At 37.0% G+C, this 22,643-nt stretch overlaps 1 protein-coding gene across 2 annotated transcripts in view; it reads right to left on the bottom strand.

Moving 5' to 3' along the window:
- Positions 1-2,527: 2,527 nt before the first annotated feature.
- Positions 2,528-22,643, bottom strand: part of ATP6V1C1 (ATPase H+ transporting V1 subunit C1) — a 39,064-nt gene continuing 18,948 nt past the window's right edge. For both annotated transcript variants that reach the window (XM_041769427.1, XM_041769429.1), the window contains 10 exons: positions 20,210-20,295; positions 19,511-19,605; positions 17,848-17,939; positions 16,722-16,820; positions 14,802-14,870; positions 7,688-7,780; positions 7,508-7,601; positions 5,811-5,908; positions 4,732-4,858; positions 2,528-3,449 (listed from right to left, as the gene is read on the bottom strand). In XM_041769427.1, the coding sequence (XP_041625361.1) occupies positions 3,354-3,449; positions 4,732-4,858; positions 5,811-5,908; positions 7,508-7,601; positions 7,688-7,780; positions 14,802-14,870; positions 16,722-16,820; positions 17,848-17,939; positions 19,511-19,605; positions 20,210-20,295 (949 nt within the window). In that variant the 3' untranslated portion in view covers positions 2,528-3,353. The remainder of the gene's footprint in view (positions 3,450-4,731; positions 4,859-5,810; positions 5,909-7,507; positions 7,602-7,687; positions 7,781-14,801; positions 14,871-16,721; positions 16,821-17,847; positions 17,940-19,510; positions 19,606-20,209; positions 20,296-22,643) is intronic.

The following is a 22,643-nucleotide window of genomic DNA, read 5'->3' on the forward strand; positions in this document are numbered from 1 at the left end:
GCCTATGTCTCTGCCTTTCTCTGTGTCCGTCATGAATAAATAAATATATATATAAAAAAAAACTTAGGTTTGAATTCTGACTCTAACTCAAAATCTGTGAGATCTAGCAAAGAAAGCACTAAAGTCCTTTGCCCCAAGCCTCCACAAGTAGCATGGGGACCACCAGTCCTCCCGGCACAAACAACACGGGGAAGGGGCAAGGCAACCGATACTGATAGCGCTGGCAGGATGGCCTCTAACACTCAATAAATGTTGAGTGAATCTCAGTTATCTGAGCTCTACCCTAGAGGAGAACCAGTAGACTCTGAAGCCTTGAAACAAGGCAAGATGTGGAGAATAGGAAGAATGCTTTCCCAGGAATGGTAGCTACCATCGACAATATAAAAAGCCCAACACGGACCGAAGCTCAGAGACAAATTGCTTTAACATCATATGACATACACAAACTCTGCCTACCCCCACCACACACATGCAATTACTTCCTTCTAACCTTCAGACTCCACAATGTCATGGACCTTTAAATTCCCAGATCAAACACAGGTGAAAAGAAGCTAGAGGCACTGGTCTAGGATTCTGGGTACATGTGCATCAAGCTTTCACCGGGCACCATTTCAAAGCACTACACGCACAGGTGGGATCGCTTTCACAGAATAACAGTCTAGTTATCCCCATTCTAGGAAGGAGGGACCAGGCATGGAGACCACAGGACTAATCAGTAGCAGAACTAGGCCTGGACTCCACAGCTACAACCCAGGCACCCTGCGTCTCTCAGAGAAATTATAGTGAAAGTCCTGAATTCCAAACACACATTGCGACTTTAAACTTGAAACAATCCCTACCTACCCATGTCAGAACAATATTACAATCCAGGTAAAATGTTAAAGTCATCATGTGGGCCTACCAATCCTTTACTTAAGTTGTCAAAACACATCCTCCATCACAGATTATGTCCATTGTACAGATACCAAGACTCAAAAAACATCTGCAAACAAAGAGAACCAGAATTTTCTGACACCAAAACCAAACATTTTCAGCTTCCTCTTATCCAAAGGAAAATTGAAAATAAAATCTGCATTCTTAACATGTCTTAAATTTAGAACTTTGACAGGGAACTTGGGAGCATATATCAAAACTTTAATTATACCCTATGTCCTACAAACCCCACGTCCAGGATCTCTCTTACAGAAATACTGATACAAGTAAAGATACCCGTAGAAGGAGGTTTACTGCAGCAGTGTGTGTTATGACTGAAACAAAAAATAACCTGAATATCCAACAAGTCAGCTATATTGTAGCAGAAATATATGATGGAAAACCATGCAGCCAGTGGAAAAAAATGATGTAGCTCTAGATAGACTGACATCCAGAGATTTTGGACATTACTAATAAACAAAAAAGTAACAGAATATATGCAGTCTGATCCTACATTTATTTTAAAATAAACTATGTTTGCATGTGTATAATATATATGCTGTGGAAATATAGAAAAGGGTCTACAAGAATACATGCCCTTGAGAAGAAATCTGGGAGGCAGGAAGGGTCATCTCTCATTTTTTACTTTCTAGAACTCTGAGTACGTTTGAAGTTTATTTCTTTTGAAAAAAAAGAAAAACAACATAAATGTTTGAAGTAGGGATCCCTGGGTGGCGCAGCGGTTTAGCGCCTGCCTTTGGCCCAGGGCGCGATCCTGGAGACCCGGGATCGAATCCCACATCAGGCTCCTGGTGCATGGAGCCTGCTTCTCCCTCTGCCTGTGTCTCTGCCTCTCTCTCTCTCTGTGACTATCATAAATAAATAAAAAATTTAAAAAAAATTTAAAAAAAAAAAAATAAAAAAAAATAAATGTTTGAAGTAAAAAGGATTTATTTAGGAGGCTAATTTCTAGAAGAAATAGGCATAGTTTAGAAATGCCCTTAAAGGGGATCCCTGGGTGGCTTAGCGGTTTAGCGCCTGCCTTTGGCCCAGGGCGCGATCCTGGAGTCCCGAGATCGAGTCCCGGGTTGGGCTCCCGGCATGGAGCCTGCTTCTCTCTCCTCCTGTGTCTCTGACTCTCTCTAAATAAATAAATCTTTTTTAAAAAATGCCCTTAAAATAGAAACTTCCTTCTTTCATCTGCAAGCCTGGGAGGGCAGAGGAAAGGTAGCACTGCCACAAAAACCTCTTTTAGAAGCTCCTTCAGGATGCTAAACTAAGTCATCCATTTCAGAGATTTTTTTTTTTTAATTTTTTATTTATTTATGATAGTCACAGAGAGACAGAGAGAGGCAGAGACACAGGCAGAGGGAGAAGCAGGCTCCATGCACCGGGAGCCTGATGTGGGATTCGATCCCGGGTCTCCAGGATCGCGCCCTGGGCCAAAGGCAGGCGCCAAACCGCTGCGCCACCCAGGGATCCCCCATTTCAGAGATTTTTAAAACAAACAATGCCTCTTTTCAGATGATGTCATAAATGATATATAGGTCAAAACGAAGGCTTTTATAATTAATAAATCTTAGGAAGTATGTAAAAAAGACACAGAACAAATGACTGAAGCTACACAGTTTTGCTACACTTTATTCCAAGTTGGCCCTACTTCTTAATTATTTGAGGGAACTCAAAATCTAGTGTCCAAATGTAAATATCCATCATATATTGAAAAATAATCTTTACATTTGTACTGTGACCCAAAATTGGCACACTTAAATCATATGTGAGTCAGACACAAGTGGTCAACCCTTGATACAGAACAAAATCCGGGAAGCAGCATAGCAAGTCAGCTATGCTCTCATTTATTAAACTCTCAAACTGAACTATAATCTTCCGAAGTTATACACACAATACACCTTTGCACAGGTAATTTTATTATCTCCTGTGGGTGTCAACAGTGCTCACAGATTGTAATTTGAAACATTCAGAAAGCACATACCTGAATATTATCACATTTTTTTACATCATGATTCAGTAACTATTAGACAGTTATGTCTGCTAAATACAGTGAACAAAATGGTATAAACATTTACCATTCCCTTGTAAACAAGGCTTTTGTGCACAACAGTAACAAATGGACTTAATGCATACCAGAATATCAATAAAGAAAGACCTTCTCTTTAAATAAACTATTCTGTTAATAAATAAACTCTGATTTTTTTTTTTAGTACACATTTACAGACCTGATCAATAAAAAGAAGTAAGATACCTATTTTCCTTTAAGAAGAAAATATTGAGAGATGGACCACTATGGAAGAACTCACCTAGGAAAGGGGGGCAGAAGCAAGCAAAGGACAATAGAGAGTTAAAAGTACTGTCATACTACAACTTATATCTGTTAGAATACACCAACACAAGGACAGGATTGTCTGGGAAGGAGCTCATTTTTACTTGAATTCCAGCAAGTTGCAATCAATCTTGTAGTACACATAGGGGTAGTATTCCTGTTGACTCAGGTTTAAGCCCGGAATATCCATAGGAGCCTATAGAAAAATCAGACAATTATCCAACTGAGTACTTACAGAAATCAAAAAAAGAAGAAATTAAGTATTACCATCTACCTTCTTATTGAAAACCTACTCTGAGCTAAGTTTATGTGTTTATGCTAATTTAATCTGAGTTAGGCATTATTACTCCTATTTTGCCAATGAGTTAACACAGTGGATAGTGAAGCCAGATTTAAGCACTCACTGACTCCAAAGCCTGAATGTGTTTAACCAGGACCTTATGATCCTGTTTTGTGCATAGGCATAAAATTACTTTTTAAATCTCAGGCTTGAGATATCGAGTTTATCAGACACATGGCTTATTAAAATATTGAACAGAAGTAAACTAAGTATGACTTTAATGATATCACTTATTATTTACATGTTTTAAGAATATACTGGTAGGGGGCAGCCCTGGTGGCGCAGCGGTTTAGCGCCACCTGCAGCCCGGTGTGTGATCCTGGAGACCCAGGATAGAGTCCCACCATTGGGCTCCCTGCATAGAGCCTGCTTCTCCCTCTGCCTGTGTCTCTGCCTCTGTCTCTCATGAATAAATAAATAAAATCTTAAAAAAAAAAAAAAAAAAGAATATACTGGTAGGAAATTGGGTATCAAATAGTTGAACCTTGTATTTTATTGACAATAAATGAAAACCTAGAAAGCAATTTCCTGCATTTTCTTCTATCAAAAAAAACCTGTTTCACAGGTTCTAACTAATGCAAAAGTAAGATACTACCATCCTAAAGTGGAAAATAATAAGATATTTGAAATTAAAAATATGAACTAAAAGCCCACTACAATTTTAAACGGCAATAGCAACAACACACTTTGATTATAATCTTTGTTTGCAAAAAGATATAAATACATCACTTTAGAAAAATGGTAGTTCCCTTCAAAACACTCCTCTACTGACTTCACTACCTGTACCGAATACAATCAAATTAACTACTTATTTTCTTCTCTGCAATTTATTAACTTTGGTAAACAAGTAGTATCACTGGTTGCTTCTTTATTTCTGCAGCTACAAATACCTGATCTATATAGCAAGACAATGACTGGTTTAGAAGCAAAGCACCGCTCTAACTAGTATAAAACAGGGTAAACAATGTAAATTACTTGCTATGCTTACCTAACAAATTGAGAACCTCAAAGTAATTTAAAAAAAAAAAAGATTAAAAATACGATATCTACTATCCCCTTTCCATTCTCTCCTTCCAGTAATTTTTTTCTGAAATTCATTCCAGTTCCTACTTTACAAAGGTACCTAATAAGAACTTACATCAATAATAGCTGCCGCACTGCTGTCTAGGTGTTTATACAATTCATATAATACTTCTCTTAGTTTCTTCATTGTTTTCTTATTGGGCTGAAGTAGCATTGCTTGGAAGTTCACTGGCAAACCATACCTTATAAGGAAGCAAATATATAGTATATAACACAAATATAAACATATAAAGAGATTTTCTTTTCAAAGCAAATATTCTCATAGTCTTCTTTAATCACAGTTAACAGAGACACGGCATCTCATTTCAATGACCACCTTTACAAGTTCAACTACTATACAAAGAAAATCAAATCTTCTCTGGTCCTCACTCCACTAGAAATGTTTCCTTAAATGAGAGCCCACTGTCTACTAGGAATTACTTTTTTCTTCAATTTTTAAGATAATATATGAATGCCCTCAGGAAACAGCAATAATATATACACTTAGAGGAGACACCTTCACAATAAGGAACAACATAATTACTCCTATCTTGAAAAGACAATGAAATGTATAAATAGCATGGCTGCAGGTAAGGATTTTGAACTACTTCTAATATGAGTAAAATGTAAAGAGGATCACAAGATGATTGAGATTTTTAAGTATCTCAGAATAGTAAAATATTTCAGGTCAATACAAAACAATGATTTCAAATAAATCATCAGTATATTGTGTACCAAACTACACGTAAAGTATGTAAAAGATCTTCTTTTAAATAAGCACTAGTGGGCAGCCCAGGTGGCTCAGCAGTTTAGTGCCGCCTTCAGCCCAGGGCCTAATCCTGGGGACCTGGGATCGAGTCCCGCATCAGGCTCCCTGCATGGAGCCTGCTTTTCCCTCTGCCTGTGTCTCTGCCTCTCTCTCTCTCTCTCTCTGTGTCTCTCATGAATAAAAAAAAAATTAAAAAAAAAAAATCTTAAAAAAAAAAAAAAGAACAAGACTAATATAAATGTCTGATACAATCTCTGCCTCATGGTGTCCCTTTGGTTTTTCCGCATCAACTTCCTATTACTGGACTGTGTGCTGTAACAAAGAGGTCTAATGCAAAAGGATCTATAAACTCTTCAGTTCCAAGTTTTTCAAGTAACTTTCTTTACCTTAAAACAGACTCAACAAAAACCCTCAACGCTTTCACATGAATCCATGCAATAAATGCCTCACTGAAATTTACTTTCAGCCACCGTACAAGTGGTCCCTATAAAAAGGAAAAAAGAAAACATCACCACAAATCTGATCTTGAAAATGGCAATTAGAGATAAACCAAATATTTTTAAAGGAGCGACCATTCAATAAGAATATACAGAATTAAATCACATTATAATTCACTTTAAAAATGTTTCATTATTCTCATTATCTTGGACACTTCATCTTAAATAAGATTAAAAGGTTAGCAACTACTCTATAACCTCAGTAGACATGAAAATTCATGGAACCTCTTCACTACACAACAAAAGTTATACATTTTAATATATATATAAGCTAATACAAAATATAGATGTGCTCTAGGTTTGAAAACCAAATTATAAAAACCCGAACTTATGCAATAAATATCAGACATTTCAAACAGAATTCAATGTACAAACAACTTCTTGGGAACAGGATAAACAGTTACGTAGTAAGTCATTCAATACATATCCCCAGGTCTTAATTTTTTTCATCTATATAATCAGAGATGTTGATCTAGATCCCTTAATCCTCTTCATATTCTAAACTTTTAATGATTCTACTACATAAAATAACTTCTCTTTGAATTTAAATTTTCAGTATTATTTACAGTACTAAATAAAAATACTCCTTTAAAAAAACAGATTTCAAAAAAATTAATACTGCCTCTCAATACATAAAAGACATACATGATCAGTTCAGCTAAGTTATTTAGATAACATCATTAGGCTCATCTGATGTACCAACCAATTAAGACAAAGTGAAAATCTCTGGTTAAAGTATCTGTTCTGGGCAGCCCCGGTGGCTCAGCGGTTTAGCGCCGCCTTCAGCCCAGGGCCTGATCCTGGAGACCTGGGATCGAGTCCCGCATCGGGGTCCCTGCATGAAGCCTGCTTCTCCCTCTGCCTGTGTCTCTGCCCTCCCCCGCTCTCATGAATAAATAAATAAAATCTAAAAAAAGTAAAAATAAAAAATAAAGTATCTGTTCTTTAAAAAGGCTCTGGACCTTTTAACAAGTTGGTTTTATTGGTCAGGGTTAGTTTTCTCCCAAATGAGATGATATGGCTTATAAAGTACTGACGATTTGCTTCTCTTGCATCATAAGAGAAATAAATATTCAACTCATTCGGGTTTCCCCTTCCATGCAAATTTCTAGTCTTCACAATAATCCAGCACTTAAAGATAACAAGGAAACTGACACCATCTTCCCTTGTCACAATTCCATGCCCTTCCCCCATTTTGCCTAAAACATACTAACTCTCCAGTGGTTTAAACAGAAATTGGTTCAGTATGATTGCAGCATTAAAAAAATTTGCCTCAAGAAAATGAAAATTCTTACTGAAAAGAAGTACTATTTAATTAAAATAATTCCTCACTATAGAGGCATCAACACTGCATTTAAAATTAATTCCTTATATGGACTTAAATTAATTTCAAGGTATGGACTTCAAGATAACTATTTACAGATCTAAGTTTTGCTTAGAAAAAATTCATTTTAACAGAAAAAATAACTAAAATCAAATGTCTTAAAAGTAAAATCAGTTTTCTTCTCTTTTAAATAAAAAGGAAATAGCAATACTGCTTTTTCTTCTGTTCAACACTGATAATACTAAATATTAAGAACACATACAAACTGCTTTTTCTTGTCAGTAGAAAGCCTGTTCATTTCTTCTTTATCTGCTTTCATCTCCTCTTCATTATACTGGAAGTCACGAACGATGAATCTAAATTTGGGGAGGGAAATACAAATTATCTGTGCTGTGTCTACAGGTGATCTAACAAATTAAAAAACAAAAAATAATCATCTTACTTGTTTTCCCTGGCTTTGTGTCTGAAGTCATCAACCGCCTTCCTAAACAAGGTGACATTACAAAGGTAACTGTCTTGGTCCTCTGAGAGAACACTATGAAGAGAAAGAAAGGTCCACTTAAAGCTTTCTGTTTACTGCTCTCTTTCACACTGAGGGCAGAATTCACAAAGCAGGAGGAGGAACAGGAAGATATGGTAGCCCTTCCCAAACCACCTCAATGCTAACCACCTGTACTGCCTCAGACACTGTTTTTATTTATGATGTCTTAACAGCCCTATGACATTTACCACTTTCTAATCCAACAAAATCCAACATTAATTCAAGTAACATGTTCAAACTCTAAGAACCATGTTTTTCAATCTATCAGTGCCAGGCTAGCTGAGGCAAAACCAGTAACTAGTTTATTCCAGACTCTTCCTGCTTCCTCCTTCTCCTCCAGAAACCAAATTCTCTCTACCTGTCTCCAGCCCAGCCCCCTGAGGTCTGGTTCACCCTCTCTGAGCTGCCAGTACCTCCTACCTCAGATCTTTCCTTTTCTCTCACCACATCCTAACTCAAAAACAAACAAATGCAATAGTCTAAATAACTTCTGACAAAACACACTTTCATGCATCTCAGGGGTTCCTCCTAGGCTCTAGAAGATCCCAGTGACGTTAGAACTTCTATCTAGTTATGAGTCTCATTGGACATCACTGGAAAGTCCTTTCCAAACACAACTGTAGGGAGATTTTAACTGTGATATAAATTTGTAATACCCTGGGGAAAAGCTGTGTGGAAAGACAAACTGTACAGTTTATGTACACTATACTTCTCACTCTTCAAAAGCTACCTACAGCTACTTATGTAGAGAATCCCATGTGGGAGGTCTACAAAGCTATACACTGAATTGTTCAACAATGATGATGTTGGGACAGAAATATCACTTAATGGGGGGGAGGGGAGTCTCTTTTCCCTTCTATCTTCCAAATATCAGGTTGTTGTTTTTTTGTTTGTTTGTTTCTTTATAGTTTTTATTTACAATGTGGTACTTCTGAAATCAGAAAAAAATGTTTTACAAACCTGAGGGAGTGCTTGTGGAATTCAAAGATACTTTACTAAATATGGGGGAGAAAAGAAAAGCAAGTTTAGTTTTTCCAAGAAGTCTTAAGAACTGCCTCGTTAGCAGTTAATTCAGGTAAATTCAGGAGGTAACTAAAATACTTAATGGCAGAATGGCTGTTAAGAACTGAAGCCACCCTGACTCTCAATCTACCTTCTCCAGCAGCAGGACCAGCAGACACCTCTAGGAGAACTGACCACTGTCATCACTCAGCTACTCTGAATTTAAAACATCTAAACTTCCTTTTCAAAGGTGCCCTCTTGGGGCACCTGGGTGGCTCAGTCAGTGAAGTATCCAACTCCTGATTTTGGCTCAGGTCATGATCTCAGGGTCACTGAGATTGAGCCCCATGTCGGGTTCTGTGCCAGGCATGGAGCCTGCTTAAGATTTTCTTTGTCCACTTTCTCTCTTTCTCTTTTTTTCCTACAGCCCTCTCCCTCTCTTAAAAAACAACAACAACAAAAAACGGTGCCCTCTCTGGTTGGCTCAGTCAGTAGAGTGTACAACTCTTGATCTCACGGTTAAGAGTTCAAGTCACACACTGGGTGTAGAGATTACTTAAGAATAAAATCTTAAATCTTAAAAAAATAAATGATAAAATCTTTTAAAAGCTTAAGACTTAAAAAATGAATAAGTAAATAAAAGGTGCTCTCTCAAAACTATTACTCTTAGTTCTGGCTCCTGGTGCCTATCAAATCCAAAGCAAGGCAGCTACCAAGTGGACAGAACGCCATAAAAAACCTTTAATGATCTTCAGGTCTCCCAGGCTTAACTCTGTAAAATGCACACTGTGATCGAAACAAATCCAAATCCAACCTGACAGGCTAGTGCAGACCCCTATAATACTCCTCCATTGTCACAGTTATCTTTTAAATTAACGCAGTACTCTGCCATTTTAAAGACCATTTCAAAAGTATTTGATGTTTGACATGGCTCTATGACAGTGAACAGGGTGTCTATTATGCAGGCTCCTTTATCATGTAAAGACCTGGGTCACAGCAAAGTTGTCTGGCTTATTCAAAATCCTCATGGGGAAGGAAGCCAAGATAAAAATTCAGTCTTATTTTCTGACTAAATCCTGCTGTGCTACCTTATTAAGAAAAAATAAATAGAAACCATTTGCTTTTCCTTCCTATACCTAGGAAAGGTATTTCTTAAAACATTATAAAAAAAACAAACCATGAGTCCTTGGTATAATGGACTTTCAATTATGTAACAGGTACTAAGCCTCTATAAATGTGCCCCGCTCTTGCTACATAATAGGAATAAAGCTAAGACAATGTAGTTTGCTGACCTCAAGGCAGGGGTCTAATCAAGAAAAGAGACAGAAACAAGTAATATAATACAGAACTGTAAATGTTATAATAGAAGATATATGTAACATATTGGGGCAAAAAGGGAATAAATAACTATCTCAGGGGACATTACAGAGTTTCACAAGAGCAGTGATGTCAAGTGGAAGTCTGAAAGACAGGCAAAAGAGAGAACATGCCAGTAGAATCCCACAAGCAAATGCATACAGATGTGGAATAGCATGGCACATTTGGGGTTCTACCAGAAATAAGTAGCTGGAACACAGAGTACAAGGGGTGTGTGTGTATGCATACGTATGTGCCAGAAGTAGATTGGTACACCACGAAAATGAAAATGGCAGCAATGCAGGAGAGTGATGAGAGAAGGAAAATATTGGAGATAAAGGAGACCAGCTAATGGCAATTACAATAGTTCAGGCAAGAGATGGGAACCTAAACTAAAGCAGCAGCTGTAGCTACAAGGGCAGGGCCAAGAGGGGACAGGGGGTGTAAAGTCAGTGGAAACATATGAAGTTGTTGGTATCTGACCATTTTTGACCTACAAAACAGCAATTCCATATGACTCAACCAAATGCTACTGGAGGTAGAAATAATATAGCTGTTAGATTGGGTCATGGGGCGGGGGCGGAGTGAGGGAGAGGTAAGAGTCCAAAATAGCTGATTACCATGGTCTGGTTTGATAACTAGGCAGAGGCTGCTGCCACACACTACAGGAGAGATGAACATCTGAGGCTGGGATTGGGGGCTGGTGGGGGGGAATAATGTCCTATTACCTGTGGCACAGACACATAGAGTGCCCAGGAGGAAACCAAGTGTGGGAGTCTGAAACTACAGGGATCGTGAGGCCACAGATGGAGATTTCGGAGTCCCAAAGCTGCAGGCGGAGATCAGAGCCCAGGGTGTGGCTGAAAAATGCGCTGACAGAAGAATACTCTGTCCCACTAAGACAGAAAAGCCCAAGTCTAGCCTGGCCACAACTCAGACCCACCAGATTCTCTCCAGCTCACTCAGGCAATTTAGGCATAGAAGCTGGCAGACTGAATTACAGATTAATTGGGGGAGTTTGTAAGAGGTCACAGGGGCCAGAAAAGATGGTGCAGGCAAGACAACAGCTAAAGTGATGACTCAAGACTCCAGGCTCAGCAGGAGAGGAAGCATGACTTGAGGAAACCAACAATGTCAGTGCAAAGGGTGGGGACTAGAGATGGACAAGGTCAAAGAGCAGGTTCTGGGACACCTGGGTGGCTAAGTGGTTGAGCTTCTGCTTTCGGTTCAGGGCATGATCCCAGAGTCCTGGGATCGAGTCCCACATCGGACTTCCCTTGAGGAGTCGCTTTTCCCTCTGCTTGTGTCTCTGCCTCTCTCTCTCTCTGTCTCTCATGAATAAATAAAATCTTAAAATCTTAAAAACAACAAAGAGCAGGTTCTATAACAGTGGAAAAGATGGAAAGCAGGCTCTGGTTCAAGAACTGGATTTAAAGTTACAGAAGTAAAGCCTTTCTAGAGGTCAAGGGTGAAGCAAGAAAAGAGCCCACAAAATTCAAGTGGAGGTGATGCTTTGTGAGCTGCAGGAAGCCAGAAGTTGGAGGGATTTCAAACCAAGCAAAACCAGCAGCGATCTGAAGTGACATGAGACCAAGACAGAGAAACAAAATGAAAGCCAGAAGGAGAAGAGGCAGGCAAGAAAGTGCCATCTTCTTATGATTAAACATGGACTTGGAACCGTGCCTGAAAGGGAGCTTAGTTTAGCTTAAAACAGGATGTATAAGTTGGACTAGGTTCAAATAAATGACCACAAAACATGTCTTCCTTTAGTTCTATTGTTATGCAGTAGTAGTAGCACCATCTTCATACAGGCCTAACCAGGCCTGAAGGAAGCAGCAATGTTTTCCACACATTTCATGGCATTTTCAGTCATCCAAGTGAGTAGCTGTGCTTCTGGAGCTCACTAGTTCTGCCTGCTGCTTCTGATTTCTTAGCTCTGTCCTAAAACTCAGACCTGCAATCTTCCGTCCCCTAATTCATCTTCCTATGTTACTGCTAAGGCAGCTCTTCTGCTTTTCTTCATGAAAGTTATTTTTACAACCCTCACAACACAAGGGAACTTTTCTCTGCACAATGGCTTGTACAGTTTTTCTTAAGCTTTCCTAGTGAGGTTCCTCTAGCTCCCTGACCAAAAACCTCTGTGAAGCACCAATGTGTTTGTGGTACTTTCCAATAACACAGAAAAGGCACAAGTTTACTAGTGATGGGATCCGGTCAGACTCTCTTCACAAGTAAAAGTAGACAGACAAAAAGGAAAGTGGTAATCCTGAGTACAAGTGAAAAACACCTCTCTCTGAACAGTTTTTCCAACAAGAAGCAGAAGAGCAACCCAGCCTCCACTTCTTTGGCCATAACTTTGCATGGCATTTACATACCTCCCTACACTTATCCACACAACAAAGATAGTAGTTCAAGCTGTCCAATAATTTTAAGACTTAAGTAGAATATTTTACAAATAGCTGGATTCTAAGCATTTTTTAAGTGAAATTATTTCCTTCAGGTTTGAAGACAGGATTCTCCTACCTCAGAATTTCACTTTCATCTTCACTGCGCTCAAGACTAAGGACTCAAGAGCCAAAAAGCAACAACTGAAAGTATTACTACTTACAAAATGACTTAAAAATGAAGCACTTAGAACAATTACTAGCACAAAGCAGCTATTCAAAAATGTTAGTTGTTATGATAAGCAAAAAATCCAGCATCAAGTCATAGAGATCTTTCCTGAACAGTGGACAAAATTCCAATGTAGCCCACTATCACCTGTCTGCCCCACACAAGTGAACCATCCTCTTCACAGTGCTGGTATAGCTGTTGTTCTTGTGGACTAAATTTAAATAGCTAAACTTTCATGTCAGTGGTTCTGAATGTCTCTCTGAACTGAGAAACAGGTACAACAGTGGTTCTCACTGACTGGTGGTCAGAGAGCAGTTATTCATCATTCAGAAGCTGAGGCTGTCTACAATGAACTCTTACCGCTTAGAATTTTTTCCTTTAAACTACTATAGTGATGTTCAAGAGATGTAAATCTCTAAAGTAGTATTTTTTAAGTCTTTTCAAAATAAATCTGAAACTTATCTACACACCACTTCCCTGGACCCTAAGTCTGGCATATTACAACCTGTGAGGATATTCTGTATACACTGGGTCCTTGGGTCTCCTCCTTCCCCTGCCTCTCAGACATAAAGTCAACCTCTATGGCTTTAACATCCTACAGAGTACAAAGATAGAAGAAGTTGTTATTTGTTAGAATAAACAGCTTCAGGAGAAGACTAATACGAAAAAAAAAAAAAGAAGAAGACTAATATGAAGATACAACCTTAGTCTTTAGTTCACCATGTGAGGGGCTGGTGTGAATGGAAGGCATCCCCCAAAACGGGGGGGGGGGGGGGGGGGGATTGTGATGAGCAGAGGTTTGCGGTTTAATTCTCAAAAAAAATAAAAAAATAAATCAACATCTGTGAAACTATGATAATCGTATACTGTATATTTTGTATATCTTATCAAGCCTTAAATAGCCTCATAATGTGTACTGGGAAGGTGCTATGCTCATTTTATAGACAAAGAAAATGAGGCCCAAAGAAGGTAAATGACTTACCCCAGGTCACATAGCAAGTTGGTAGCAGAACCAGCAATAGAACTCAGATCCCTGGGTCCAGCACTCTTTCCATTATACTAAGCTACCTCCCATATGACACAATGAAACTGGAAAAGAAAATATTTCATGGGCCTAACCTTACTAATACCACTTCTTTACTATCTGCTATATCTTTCTCTCACCACATGCTGCCACCTCTTGAGGCATAGCCACACAAAAGATTCCTGGGGGGTGCATATACACTGTATTTAATATTTTTTCAAAGAACTTCTAGTGTGAAACTAATACAGAAAAAAATGACAAGGTAGTGTCAACAGTATAAGCCCTAACATTAAAATAAATACCTGACTTTTAGTCCTTTGTCATTGGACACTTACACAGTCAAATGCAGCCATATGCCTTGGGGAACTACTCAATTCTTCTGTATCTTTACTTCTTTAGCAACAAGAATAACTGCTCCAACACTTCTCAGAAGTGTTGTAAAATCAAATTAGACAATGTATATCAATCCATAAATTTAAAAACACTTAATACAAGGGTTTTCTTAATGGAAAATATAGGTTAGGCTGAATCTATGCTCACTGGAAAGTGATGGTGGATATTTAGAGATCAACACGGCACTCTAGCAGCCATTTTGGTACACTTCCTTTGCAAGAGAAATGAAGAATTATACATAGACACATAGTGATTATACAATAAATACTGAATAAAGAATTTTCAGAAGGTGGCACAGCATGGCAGAAAAAGTACCATACCAGTGACCGGGGTTCTAATTCTAGTCCTGCCATTAGTGAGATGTGTGACTGGGCAACCCACTTCACCCCTGAGGCCTCAAACTTCTACATCTATAAACATGAGGCAGTCGATTCGACTATAGAGAGTCCCTTCCAGGTCTATAACTGTGATAACTAGAGTTAAAATAACTTATTTATAAGGTGAAAGATATGGTCCTGAAATTGTCAATTTTCTACAAAGAAAAGATAAAGATACTTCCCAACCCAATATTCCAGCTATAAAGAGGAAATCTAGGAAAGAAATGGGTTTTTACAGAGTACTACTTACTTGCTAGACCTTGGAACTACCATTTCAGCTAGTGTTTCATACTGCTTAATCCAGTCATTGTGGTTTAACCTGCAAAAAGGTACAGTAAGTACTAGAAATGAAAAAACATGTCTTACCTACTGCCATATCTAGGAGAAAAAATATGAGAAAAACAGGAATTTTGACTAAAGCATACCTCAAATCTATGTAACAACAACAACAAGAAAAATCCAAGTTTCCTACTGAAAATGAATTTCAAATATAGTAACTGGTGAAGCAGGAAATGCAGTTCACCACTCTTATATCCAGTAAGTATTGCAAAAGAGGTACATCCTAGAACTAAGTGTGGAAAGCAAGTAAAGTACAGATTCTAAATGACTTTCAAACTTGAGTTAATACATATTACCTTGTTAAAAATAAATTAATTTAAATGCCATACTGAAATCCCTACCATTTCTATTCACTGGCTGTTATGAAAGGCTGGATCAAACTGTATTTACTAAAAGCACAGCATGCCAGGAAGCATTGAGTAAATTAAGTGACAGCAAACCATGCTGCACAGAACGTTGTACAACAACCACCTTCTCTAGAGACCAACGGTTTTGGGTGTGTGCGGAAAGACAGTTATGTTTGCAATATAAAGAATTGCAGTATTTGTAGACCAGATAGTGAATGATTCAACACATAAGGTACTCTAGGTCCTATGTTTCAATTATAATGTACAGAAGATTGTAAAAACTTCTGATTTTAAACACCAATTTTCAATAAAGACTGAGACAAATCTTTTATCTGAGCAAAGGTTATTTTCCTAATAGTATAAAAACACAGATACACAGAAATTTATTATAAATAATCAGTGCTCTAGTATTCTGCAATAAAGGGGGAAAAGCAGGAGTCAGATAATATTGTAGCTACAGTAAATTCAATGGGGGTGTTTTCCCACCCTTTCTAGGAGGTATCATTTTCCAATCCCAGCTCCTTAACGATATAAAAATGGAGAGCACAGCAAAGCAAGAATTCATGCAATGATACTGTGAAGAATCTCCAAATCCCACCTCAGTTTGGATCCTCCAAAGATTCCCCAATAGCGAGACTTCAGTCCAAGTCAGAAGTAAAACCATTACCAGTGTTTCTCTCTCATACACACACACACACACACACACACACACACACACACACATATGTGCACAGAGTTCTAATCCTTTCTATGCGTGTCCAAAGGTTTCATTTTACCAAGATTAACTATAATCAAACGTTAACACAGAAGACCTAAAGAAGATTTCTTTTTTGGGGTGGTGGGAGTAAAGAAGATTTCAAAGGGTTATCTAATCCAGCAAACTATGCGCAGAGCCTGTTTTCATAAATAACGTTTTAGTGAAACACAGCCACATCTGATCTGTATATACTGTGTATGGCTGCTTTCAGCTACAACTACAGAGTTGACATCGCAGAGCTGAATAGTTGTAAGAGATCTTATGGCTCACAAATTGTGAGATATTAACTACATGGCGGCCCTTTACAGAAAACCTTTGCTAATAACCCTTGACCTAATCTATCCTTTGATTCTTAAAGGGTTTCACTCATCTTCAACAATCATAAAGATTTTTCAAAAAGACAAAGAGCTTCCTAGTATCGAAAAATCCAAAATCTGTATTTTAAAAAAATCTAGTAATTTAGTATTATTTAATTTTTAAATAAGCCAATTCTACTAAGCTGCTAAATTTGATTTGGAATCCCAATTTATAATTGATGTCTCCATTACCAAATTAAGAACTAAATTCTACTACATGTGCCATGAGTCGTACTGGTTGACAGAATGAATGACAAGGTAATAGTCCCTCTACAATTGAGTTCTATGGAACACTTCAAATTACAATATCAGATACTAATATTTTTCTTATATTTTAACAAGTAAAAAACTTTTGTAATTAAAAGACATACTTGGGAACTACGACCAGTAATGTGACGAGATACTCTGAATCAAGAACAAAATCATCCTTCTTCACAATTTCCGCTAAACTTCTAGTTAGCAAACTTCCTCTGAGGAATAAAAAAATAATAATAATCAGGCTGATAATGCCTCCATAATACAAGTAAAGAAAGAGCAGGCTAATTACATTCACATATATATACTATATATACATCTTGAGAAACAGATTAATTTTAGTTAACATTTTTATTTATATGAAACCAAAATGTAGCTATTTCCCACTCCCATTATCAAAGAAATGTCAACATTTATCAAAATTTGCCTCTAGTATCTCCCTTTGTGTTTGCTTTAATTAGTGTAACTCAGCTCTTCTCTTGATTACATATATAATATCTTGACTGGGCAAGTGTTATTCATTATATGTCAATTAAAGTCTATTTCATCATAATTATAAAATTATATCGTCTAAGGACAACCTTTGATTTTCCTTCCTCTCCCTGGGTATCATCTGATACTAAGCAATTTTGGTTAGTTAACTCAATAATTAACTCTTCCAAATCAGTCTTCATTTGGTCTCCCAGTACATTTCATAATGAAAATGACCTGCGTTATTTGTACCACTGAAGGCATCCCACCAACTTTCCCTCTGGAATACAAATGCATAACTTGTTTATGCTTAAAGCTTGCAGTAGTCATACAATAAGATCAAGAAAACAAACATGTTTTAATTTTTGAAAACCTAACATGTAAAAAAGCTAAGCCTGGAAAACAGAAAAACAGATAAATTACACTGCAAAAGGATTCTTCAATAGAATTATTTTAAGGAGCAGGTAACTGCTATGTAATTAAACTATGATTTGATTTTAAACAGTTTTAGACAATTTTTCAGTAAAAACTCAAAATGTATAAAGGGATAAACTAGGACTCAACTCACAAGTTTTATGAAACAAGCATAATAAATCAGCCTCACATCTGTTTTGACTAGCCCAAATTAATAAACTTTTCTCCATGAAGTAAACAAACACCGTTTTGATTACAGAAACAGCATAAACTGAAATTAACCCAACAATAGCTCATTTAGTGCATGCTAGAATGCTCCCCCACTGCTTAATATTCACATATACTTAATATGCTTACGCATTCTTCCGTTCCAAATTCTGAAGATTTCCTTTCAAGTTATTATATGCGGATGCTCTAGATTTCAGGTCATTGTCAATCTGAGTCACTCCCTTTAAAAACGAAAAGGAAAAACAGGCAAATTTTCCTAAATCTGCCTCTACTAACGCAAATAAAGTAGCTGTACCTGAACATTTACTTTAAAAAACACCACTAGTTGCTGATGTAAGAACTATTATTTTAAAAGCACAACTTTAAAAGTTCATGTTAAAAAATAACCTACTTCATTTTAAAACAACCTTGGTAATTTCCATATGAAATTTTTGTACTAAAGATAATGTTTTAGTCCACATATATTTTAATTACTGTTACGATATTACTTCTTAAACCATGTGAATGGAATCTAGGCCACTGGGTATAGATATTATTGATTAAAAGACTTTAAATTCATAAGGCTAAAGGATCAATTTCCAAAAGTAATAAACTACACAGTTTTGTTTTACACTATTCTTACACAAAATATTTTAGCGATCAAATTAAAATTGTGGTTGAATGTATTTATAAATGTTACAGAAGATAATTTTTCAAAATGAGGCCTAAAACTACTAACAATTTAGGGAGAAAATACAAATCAGCAGATTTAACATTTGAAAAACCAGTTTAGACTTGGCTCTACCATTATTAGTTGTGTGCCCCCAGGAGAAGTCAATTCACCTCTATGATCCAGTTTCCTCATCTATACCAGTATCAGAAGATGATGATTAGATCTTTGATAAGGATCAAAAGAAAATAAGGCTCAGTCATAGTAAGAATACCACTCTGTATAATCAAATTACTTGTTTTCATTAAATTATAATGATGATTTCAGTTTTTAAATTCTTTATAATCTACTCATTCATATTTAACTATAGAGTACACTATTCAAATAGAGTCATTGGGAGCCAGGAAAAAGTCTGTCCAGGCAATTTAAACCATACTTTTTCATCCTAGTCAGGTCATGACAATGTTGATGATTAAAAGGGCCTTGTCTATTGCCCTGTTTGTAGTTTTAGGAAGACTTTTACATTTTCTCTCAATTTCAATGACTACAATATAAAAGGAACTCTTAAAAGTTCATGGATGAACTTCAAGATCTGTGTACTCCCTGAAACTGTACATAAAGTCATGTTTGCATAAATATAGGAATTTTTCTGGGTAGAGGATCAATATTGAATGTCAGAAGGCATCAGAGAACCCATAAAGTTTAATGTCTGAATCAGTACTGTACAGAAAACATGCTGAAGTAATCACTGTCACCTACCTGGATGACTGCTAAATTTTTAATAGATTCCAATTTCCTGTTCTACATAACTTCAGTTACCCTTAAAATTTGTATAAATAATAATTATAGAATTTTAAAGTTTATTTTCTTACTTAGAGACCACTGATGCAATACTTAAGTTAGCCACCACTGATGCAATACTTAAGTTAGCCACTTAAATGACACAACTTGGATAACGTGCACAGCAAAGTGTTACACTTTTTAACATCTTTCCTTTTTGTAAAATTTGTACTAAGAAGTGTACCTCCTATTTGTATTAGTCACATATCATTTACTTTGTCAAAACCTAAAGAATACTTCACAGCCAAATACTTATGAAATAAATAAATCAATGTGTCCCACTTTTGTCATTTTTTATCTTACCTTGGCAATTATTTCAGATATATTTTTCAGGGACTGCTTGATTGGATATTTAGCCATGTCCCACTGAAACCTTGTTATATAAGTAACCAAGTCAACTGAAATAAGGAAACAAATTAATTACTAAGAAGCAATAGACTGTGTATAGTTTTCCTACACAGTAATAAATTTTAACGCTGAAATCTGCTGAGAAAAATCAGTAAAGACGTCATCATTGCTGGAGAGTCTCGATTTTAAAAATGTGGAACTATATTAAGTAACATGGATTAATAAACATTTTTACCTTGTAATCTGGCTGGATCTCTTCTCCTTACTCAAAATTTATACATATAAATATTAAAATGCTCCTTCTACTTTGATGACTTAAAAAATGGAATATGCGCATACCCATGATTTGCTTCATATGTAGGAGAAAGAGATACAAAGATTAACTACCTCCAACTGTCTCTTCAATAAGCAGAATTTGACAAAAATATGTTCTTTCTTTGCCAACTTATCCAAACTGAAAATAAACCTATTAAAACCAGGTGATAATTGTTTGTAGGAGTCTACAACAATCTTCAAAAAACACAGATCCTTTCACATTCAAATGAAAAGAATAAAAAATGTAGGCGCAAAGAGACACTCCACAACTATTCCGTTTTCGTAGCAAAGTCATTCACCTTATATAAGTCAATATCAAATCCTGAAACATTAGCTTACCTCCATTGGCCAACAGATTCTCCTGAACTTTATCTTTACTATCCTCCAATACATCAGCCATATATTGAGCCACCTTCTTAACCACCCTTGGGAGGGGGAAAAAAAAATCAACAACCATTTTCAGAAAAAAGACCTAAATTCCATGCTACACAATGAACACATTAAAACACATATGAATTTGACTATATATGTCCCCATTACACATAGCTGCATAATATAGAATGGGCCATAATTTCTATGAATAATGCTTTAAGGATAAAACGGACCAAGATTTTGTTACATATGTTCAACTGATTAACTTGAGAGTTTTAAAGAACCTACATTCAATGTTTATTAAGTCTGGTAAGAAAGTAATGGGAAACTAGTGAGAAACATACATTATATGACAAAAATGGGTCAATGAATCTGACTGCGAGGACCAAGAACAAAGGACAGAGGCTGGAAGCTAGCATTCACCAATTATATGCTTTTACTTAGAACAAAAGAGATCTGGTAGGCAACAGTAATGATGAAAAATGAGGTATTGGATTATTTATTCATTCACTATTTATTGAACATCTATGTTCAAGGAACAATGCTAAAGAGAAACCACAGTGCCATAACTACTGAAGCATCTGGATATCACCTTCTCAAAGCCTTCACATTTTATGTTAAAGACACCAAGATATAAAGAGTTGGTAAGTAACTTAATCACAAAAAGTCAAAAGTCACAAAACTAGCTAATGGCAGAGTTGCAACTAGAAACATAGCATCTGGACTTTGGTGTTTTCTCCATTTCCATGTCTGCTTCTAGGCCTTGAGTGGGACACAAAAGCATACAAGACCAAAAAAAAAAAAAAAGAAGAAGAAGAAGAAGAAAAAAATCACTTTCACATTGCTTAAAACCGATTTGGGAGAGTGGGAATCCCTGGGTGGCTCAATGGTTTAGCGCCTGCCTTTGGCCCAGGGCATGATCCTGGAGACCGGGGATCAAGTCCCACGTCGGGCTCCCTGCATGGAGCCTGCTTCTCCCTCTGCCTGTGTCTCTGCCTCTCTCTCTCTCTCTTTCTCTTTCATGAATAAATACAATCTTTAAAAAAAAAATTGAATTGGGAGAGATATCAAAAGACACAAATGACTAAATACAAAGCAATCTGTGGTTAAAGGTCAGCAGAGAATACCAAGTTACAGCGAGAGAAGCATAAAGAAAACAGGGATCACTTCCAGCTACTGTAATCAAAAAAGCATGACTCAAGAGCAGGGCAATGAAGTACAGGAATAGTTCTGAAAGGATGATCAGATGGGAAGAAAGAACATTCTTGCTGCAGGGCACCCTTTAAGTCAAAATTGGGAGGGGCAGAAAAGCAAGGGCAGGATCCAGACTACCAAGAGTGCTATGCTGAGAAGGGGAGGTTAGGCTAGGAGAAGGTAGCCTGGGGCCATACTGCAGATTGCCTCTGAAGTCAGAGAAGTGTGACAAGGTCAAAACAGGGCTTTGGACACTTAATCTAAGGACCATATGCTCAATGTCAGGGAGGGTAAACAGGCAGACAAATTAAGAAACTTCTCCAAGGGATGCCTGGGTGGCTCAGTCAGCTGAACGTAGGACTCTTGGTTTTGGTTTAGGTCATGATCTCATGGGTCCGTGGGAGGAGCCCCACTCCTGGCTCTGCACTCAGTGGGGAATGTGAGAGTCTCTCCATCTGTTGGTCTTAGATGCTTTTGTGTTCCTAATTCGAAAAAGAGTGCATGTGTGCGAATGTGCATGCATTCTCTCTCTCTAATCAATCTTTAGAGAAAAAAAGAAAAAAGAAAAAGCAACTCCTGCAATATGAACCAATAAGGGCCAGAAAAAATCCTATGCTAAATGACCTCAAACCTAATAAAGTAGAACTGTAGAAAAAATGATGTAAGTGGCTAAGTCTTTAACACATTTAACTTGGAATTTGTACATATATTTGGCTTTATCTCCAAAATTCACTTATCCCTTCAAAGGAGATAAGCCATTATTCCTGTATAATTTCACAAGCATCTTGTGAACAGAACCATTTGCTATGAACATGCAAAAATGCTCATATGTTTGCCATAGAAATAGTTCAGTGTAGAACTGCCTAGTGTCGAATTTATAAACTTAGTTTGTAATTCAGAACTTTCCCAATCTCCCTGTGCATCTAAGAGTATCTATGTCAAAGTACACATGGTCACCTTAAAAACTGCTCTGATGATTACTTGATAAGTACTGTCATTTACTTCACATATGACAATGTTCAGACTTTAAAACTGGAACTTTAAATCATTAAGCCACCATCTGTCAATTCTCCCAAGGTCTAACAACTACAAAATTTATAAATTCCTCGTATGTTTCAGGAAAACTGACAAAAAACAAGGGGACAAACTGCACAGGTAACTTTTAATTCCACAACCAAATGAACTACACTTATCCTAAATATTTTCC

Source organism: Vulpes lagopus, chromosome 9, assembly GCF_018345385.1.
Source record: "Vulpes lagopus strain Blue_001 chromosome 9, ASM1834538v1, whole genome shotgun sequence".
Classification (NCBI taxonomy): Eukaryota; Metazoa; Chordata; class Mammalia; order Carnivora; family Canidae; genus Vulpes; species Vulpes lagopus.